Below are 7,009 nucleotides of genomic sequence, written 5' to 3'. Positions count from 1 at the left end.
TGAAGTTGAACCTAACAAAGTACGCATTCGGAGTCCCCGTCGGAAAGCTGTTGGGCTTCATTGTAAGCAGGAAGGGGATAGAGCTGGACCCGTCAAAAATCAAGGCCATTCAGGAATTACCACCACCGAAGAACAATAAAGATGTCATGAGTTTCCTGGGTAGGTGGAATTACATCAGTCGTTTCATAGCCCAGTTGCCTAAGAAGGATGCTGCCACAAAATGAACAAAAGAGTGTCAGAAAAGCTTCGACAGAATCACTGCGTATCTGTCAAATCCTCCAGTACTGGTTCCCCCCAAACCCTGGAAGCCTTTGTTGTTGTACTTGTCAGTCTTGGATAATGCCTTCAGTTGTGTGTTGGGACAACATGGCGAAATTGGGAGAAAGGAGCAAGCCATCTACTACTTAAGTAAGAAGTTCACGCCATGCGAGGCCAAGTATACTCTGATAGAACGCACTTGTTGCCCAGAAACCAAGGCATTACATATCAACATACACTACACACATGATATCTCGGCTCGACCCGCTCAACTTCATTTTTCAGAAGCCAATGCTTATCGAAAAGCTAGCTAAATGGAAAATTCTCCTTAGCGAATTTGGCGTTGTATACATAACTTAAAAGGCTATTAAAGGACAAGCTTTAGCCGACCACCTCACATAAAATCTAGTGGATGGGGTTACGAGCCGCTTACTACATATTTTCCCGATTAAGAAGTATTATTTGCTGGAGAAGATATTGCAGAATCGTACCCTGGGTGGAGAATGTTTTTCGATGGAGCAGCAAACTTCAAAAGAGTTGAAATTGGGGCAGTCCTGATTTTAGAATCTGGACAGCACTATCCAGTATCGGCAAAGATAAGTTTCCCTTGTACCAATAATATGGCTGAATACGAAGCATGCATCCTTGGAATCAGAATGACCGTTGACATGAACGTTAAAGAGCTTTTGGTCATAAGGGATTCTGATCTGTTGATACACCAAGGGGAATGGTCCACCAAGAATGTCAAGATACTCATTTTCCTACACTACGTGAAGAAGCTATGCAAGAAGTTCACAAAGATTGAGTTCAAGCATGTTCCCGGGATTCAAAACGAGTTCGTTGACGCCCGACAATTGTATCATCTATGATTCAGCATCCAGACAAGAACTACATCGACCCTATCGAGGTAGAGATCAGGGATCAACATGTCTATTATTTCCATATAGATGAAGAACCAGATGGTAAACAATGGTATTACGATATCAAGAAATTCCTTGCAACCAGAGAATACCCGGAGAATGCTACTAATGGTCAAAATCGAGCCCTCAGGAGGCTGGCTAACCACTTTTTCCTCAACGGGGAAATCCTGTACAGGAGGACCCCAGATATAGGTTTATTGAGATGTGTAAACACTGCTAAGGCAACCAGACTATTAGAGGAGATACATGCAGGAACATGCGAACCCCACATGAACAAGTTCACATTAGCTAAGAAGATTTTGATAGCTTGATACTTTTGGATGACTATGGAAAGCGACAGTATCTGCTATGTGCAGAAGTGTCACCAGTGCCATATTCATTGGGATTTCATCTGAGTTCCGCCAAAAGAGCTAAACGTAATGGGTTCACCCTGGCCGTTTTCCGCTTGGGCCATGGACGTGATTGGACCTATAGAGCCTGCCGCATCAAACGGACATCGTTTCATCTTGGTAGCTATCGACTATTTTACCAAATGGGTCGAGGCATCTACTTACAAGGAAGTCACAAAGAAGGTAGTGGCAGATTTTTTCCGAAACAACATCGTTTGCAGATTTGGGATACCAGAGTCTATCATCACTGACAATGCCGCTAATCTCAAAAGCGACCTCATGAGAGAAATTTTTATGAAGCTCAAAATCCTCCACCGTAATTCCATAGCCTACAAACCACAAATGAATGGGGTAGTCGAGCCAGCCAACAAGAATATCAAGAGAATTTTACGGAAGATAGTGGACAACCACAGACAATGGCACTAGAAGCTACCTTTCGCTTTACTGGGTTATCGGACTACCATGAGAATACCCACTAGGGAAACATCGTGCATGTTGGTATACGGCTCTGAAGTTGTGATATTTGCAAAGGTCGAAATACCGTCTTTAAGGGTTATTCAAGAGGAAACGTTGGATGACGCAGAGTGGATACGGGTTAGGCAAGAACAACTCATGTTCATTGACGAGAAAAGAATGGATACAGTATGTCATGGTCAGCTATATCAGAACAGGATCCCCAGTGCATTTAACAAAAGAGTGAAACCTCGCCAGTTCGCACCGAGGCAGTTGGTTTTGAAGAAAATCTTTCCCCACCAAGAAGAAGCCAAAGGAAAGTTCATACAAAACTGGCAACGTCCTTACGTAGTTCACCGAGCACTGTCGGGTGGAGCTTTATCTTGGCAGAAATGGATGGGAGAGTCAAGACGAATCCCATCAACACAGACGTAATTAAAAGATACTATGTTTGAAGACAAATAGAGTTAGGTTTTTACTGTAACAGAACGACGTTCAAGATGACTCCCTACGGAGGGATATGTAGGTAACCCACGTAGGGTTTAGTTTCTCACCCTTTCTCTTGTAATAGAAAAACCAAATATCATTTTTGTATGTTGCTCAGGAACTACGCCGACTTGATTTCCTCATAAAAGAATACGTAGGAAATCCTCATCGGATCCAGTCGTCTTTTGTAATTGAACTACGTTCTGGCCTAATTACATTTGGATACGTAGGCTGTCTAAGCGAGAATCAGCCACTTTTATTCTTAATCTCATCATTTTGCATCTGTTGTAATCGAACTACGCTTTGACATGATTCTATTTGGATACGTAGGCTGCCTAAGTCGGGCTCGGTCATCTTCATCATATAGTATCATAATCCATGAACTACGTTAAGACCTGATTCTGTTTTGGATATATAGGCAACCTGAAAGGGTTGGGTCATAACCTTAGGAAAATCCGTGTAATTCATCAGTTCAAATTAGTATGCAGTCGCGACAGCAAGCCGCTGCGTTGTCGGAAGCATCATGAAAGATCAACATCAAAGGGACAAAGTTTTCAAGAGGATACACTCACTTGTGGAGAATCCTTTGTAACATGTCATAACCCTGAACGACGTTATTTGCCTTAAAAATAAATTATTTTCAAAATGTTTTCTAAAAAAAAATATATATATACGGTAATTTGTTCCATTTACCGAACTTCGCGGTGCTATCATGTCAAAGGCCGAGGCAAACCAACACTGTGATCGATACAAAAAAACTTCCTCGCCCCCGCTAAGAAATTTTTTTGAGTGTAGGGTCAACAGGGAGTAAGGAAACACTAGGACCACACTGGGGAAAATGACGGACCTGCCACTTGCCTAAGATTATCTCTCTTTCTTCTTTACTTGAATTGTTCTGGTACAACCAAGGCTAACCTTTGAATCCTTTGTAGGTACCTCAGAATCAGACAGCTGATACGAAAAAACCTCTACATAGCAAACCGCCTGCTCAACCAATCGGAGCACACTGTACAAAATGAGTCGTCGACTTCACAAATTGAAGTCCTATATATATCAAAATCGCCCGCTTAAACAATTGAAGCGCCCTGTACAAATTGAACGTCGGCTTCGCCAATTGAAATCATGTATATAGCAAACCATTAGCTCAATCAATCAGAGCACCCTGCACAAATCGAATGTTGGCTTCGCCAATCGGAGCCTTGTATATAGCAAACTACAAAACTTTGCCAACAAAGCAATTCGCATCGTAGATCCATCGCAACGGATGCCAGAATAGACGGTCGCAAACCTCGTCACCGATGTTCTGCCAATCGATGGCCGCAACTTAGCTTCACAGTCAAGAGTATCTCTTGGGCATGCTTTTATTTCATTTACTATTACTTTGAATGTTTTAACGTTTTGCTCATGCAGCTTCAGGCATGATTACGGTTTAGTCAATCACTCCAAAGAGGAGATTACTTTACATTTCAGTGCAAAACTCTCCCAACGAGCGGAGGCACACACTACAAATCAAGCTCTCCCTACAAGCGAAGACACTTCTCAGTTCAAATCTCTCCCAACAAGCGAAGACGCACTTTACCAATCAAGCTCTCCCAACAGGCGGAGACAATTTTCAAATACTCCGACAGATGCGGAACGGTACACAGCCCGGCTAACAAATCGAGTCAAGATCAAGTATCATATCATCCTGATCCCAAATAATAGCTCGCCGGCAGCCAGACATCATCATTCATGCATCATTTACATCGCATCTTAATATATTCTATATTGCAATATATTGTATGCATATATTTCATTTGTTTTGCAGGAACAAACATCGCAACGTAGAATCTTTCTTAGCAATAGACCAAACTACAATGCTTTGAGGGACAACCAACCCATTAGCGGGCCAAAGATCCAAGTTCAAGACGATCAGTGAAACTCAAAATTTTCAAATCTTTCAAATCAAGCTGCAAATTTCAAGCTATCATGAGTGTCCAATCCTCCGTATCGTCGTAATACGATACTAGGTCAATTCCTACAAGTGTCGCTTCCTCTAAATCTTCACTCCAAAACCATATGAGGCCTGATCTTCGTTAAGCCCGAGGTATGTAAGTAATTCAAAGCTAGAATTTGACCCCAATATTCCCAAAATCATCCTAGATTCTTCCTTAACTCAAACCTGCAATTCACAATCCTCATTCCTACAATACATGCCTGAAGTCGGGACAAAATTGACTTTGGTTTAATTTCTTTGCCCGAAAACTCTTTCATCATCTCCGGTCAAAGAGGGAAAGTTGTTGACGGCCAATTTTGACCCTCCCTTTTTAAATTAATTTATTTATTTTAATAATTTACAATAAATATTTTAAAGTGTTTTCTAGTAATAAATACTTAATTTATTAGTTTTTAAAACTAATCACATAGTATTAATATTAAGTAATTACAAATATATTTACTATTTTAAGATTATTAAAATAACTCTTATATATACATTACATAGGTTCTATAATTATTTAAATGAATTACTCTTTAATTTCTAGTAAATTAGATTACTATGTTGGTATTTCGAACTTAGTATTACCATTTAGAAAAATAAAGTATTTTTATAAATAAATAATTAAAATAATTAGTAGTTTATATAATAATTATAATTTTACCATATTTATTAAAAATTATTAAGTTTATTTAAATTAAATTCAAATGGGGATTAAAAAACAAAAGGGCTACCGTTGCAATTCTTAATCAAATTTAAAAAGCCCATTTCTTAAATTTATTTTAGCCCAATTAGTAGGACCAATCCGAAACATACCTAGTCCAAACACTCCTCTCTTTCTACTGTGACGATCCGTGCCATCTCTTGTGCACCAATCGTCGCATGCCACGTCACACTCCCTCACCACTCACAGAACAAACACACTCGCATGTGAGTCGTTATTCCATCTGATCAATGGCTCACGTTTATTCTCCAATTCTTCTTTTTATTTTAATACCCGCCCCCAGAGATCTCATCCCCACCGTCCAAAATCTCTTAAACCAATAGCCACCAAAATTCTGCCCTAAAGATCCTTAATAACCAAATTATCAGGACCGTTAATCTCAAAGATCAACGGTCTGGGTTCTATCTCCCAACATTTAACCTAGAGACTGATCCTATTCCCCCCATAACCCTAATCATTTCTCAAAGTCTCAGACGCCCTCATTTCCCTAAACTCTCTCTTTTCTCTCATCCCTTCATGCCCATCAGTCATGAAAACCTTGCACAAATCAGTGCAAGGTCACAAGACCTTCACCAAATCGTCCTTCCCTGCCTCTCCATCTCCGAATCCTGCTAATTTTCCCTTTTTGCTCTTCAAATTTGAGAGATTAGACGCGGCCAGTAAGGTTGAAACCCCATTATTTTGTTCTTTCAAATCAAACTTACAGATTTGTCTCCTTTGTCGCTAGGTGATGGAGCAGTGAGTTCAGTTTCAGTTTTCGTTGATTAACTTCAAAACCCACAATTTGGAACTCTAGACCTAAATGATGAAACTTCATTTCATCTATTTTTTTCACTCGTTCTTTCAAATGGGAGCATGCACGTGCATATTTCAGAGCTTCATCGTGAATATATTGTACCTAGAGGTCAAACGTAGTGACCTCTAGGTTTTTGGGATTTGTCCTATAGGTTTTCCTTCAACGATAAATTGCTCTTCACTCAAGTAAAAGTTTCATTCATTTTCCCCATGTTTCTTTCTGATTTCACTCAATATTGTTGTCATCATCGATCTTTGGTCACTTTCCACTATTGTTTTGAATCTGTGAATGTCACGCCCCGACCTCAAGGAGCGCGACCGACGCTCAACTGAGATAATCCGACCGAGAAAGCCTGTACAATACCTTCTACCCGAACTCACTCATGAATAAAAAGGAGATCTATTTCATCAATTAGACAACGAGGAGGGTCATGAACAGCACCAATTCATTATCATTAGTTACATCGTTTATAAGTTTCAAAATACATACACTTTCATAGTTTGAAGTGGAACAAGTGGTACAAATATAACATTACTAGTTTGACCTTCCCATCACCAACATACAACCCACACTATGTCTATGGAGCCTTTAATGGATACAAAAGAATACTATGATAGTGCCGGCAACAAGGCCTCGACTATACCTCAAAACATAATACACATGGGACAAAAGATACACGACTCCGAAATGAAGTGGGGCTCACCAAGTCAGTTAGGAAGAGGGTGTACCGCTATCACTGATCAACGCCGCCTGCTGTGGAACGACCTACATCTATTAAAGATGCAGCGCCCCGGGCAAAAAGGGACGTTAGTACATATGGAATAGTACTAGTATGTATGACTGAACACCCTCTCATTAGAACAGATAACAATACAAGGAAGAATAGTCATAAAATCAATTGAAGCCTCAAACAATACTAAAACATCAAGTTAGGAGCAAGAGTAGTTTTCAAGTAAATTTCCATTATTTTAGGTTGGGAGATCTTAGCACTGATATACCACCGTGATC

At 40.1% G+C, this 7,009-nt stretch overlaps 1 protein-coding gene across 1 annotated transcript; it reads left to right on the top strand.

The window, feature by feature from the left end:
- The first annotated feature begins 761 nt into the window (after positions 1-761).
- On the top strand, positions 762-1,489 carry LOC138897981 (uncharacterized). The gene is made up of 2 exons (XM_070184009.1): positions 762-1,073; positions 1,133-1,489. Exons 1-2 carry the CDS (start codon positions 762-764, stop codon positions 1,487-1,489), a joined length of 669 nt encoding a protein of 222 aa, XP_070040110.1.
- The last annotated feature ends 5,520 nt before the right edge of the window (positions 1,490-7,009 follow it).

This window comes from Nicotiana tomentosiformis, chromosome 8, assembly GCF_000390325.3.
Source record: "Nicotiana tomentosiformis chromosome 8, ASM39032v3, whole genome shotgun sequence".
NCBI lineage: Eukaryota > Viridiplantae > Streptophyta > Magnoliopsida > Solanales > Solanaceae > Nicotiana > Nicotiana tomentosiformis.
This window is presented reverse-complemented; position numbering and strand designations above follow the sequence as displayed.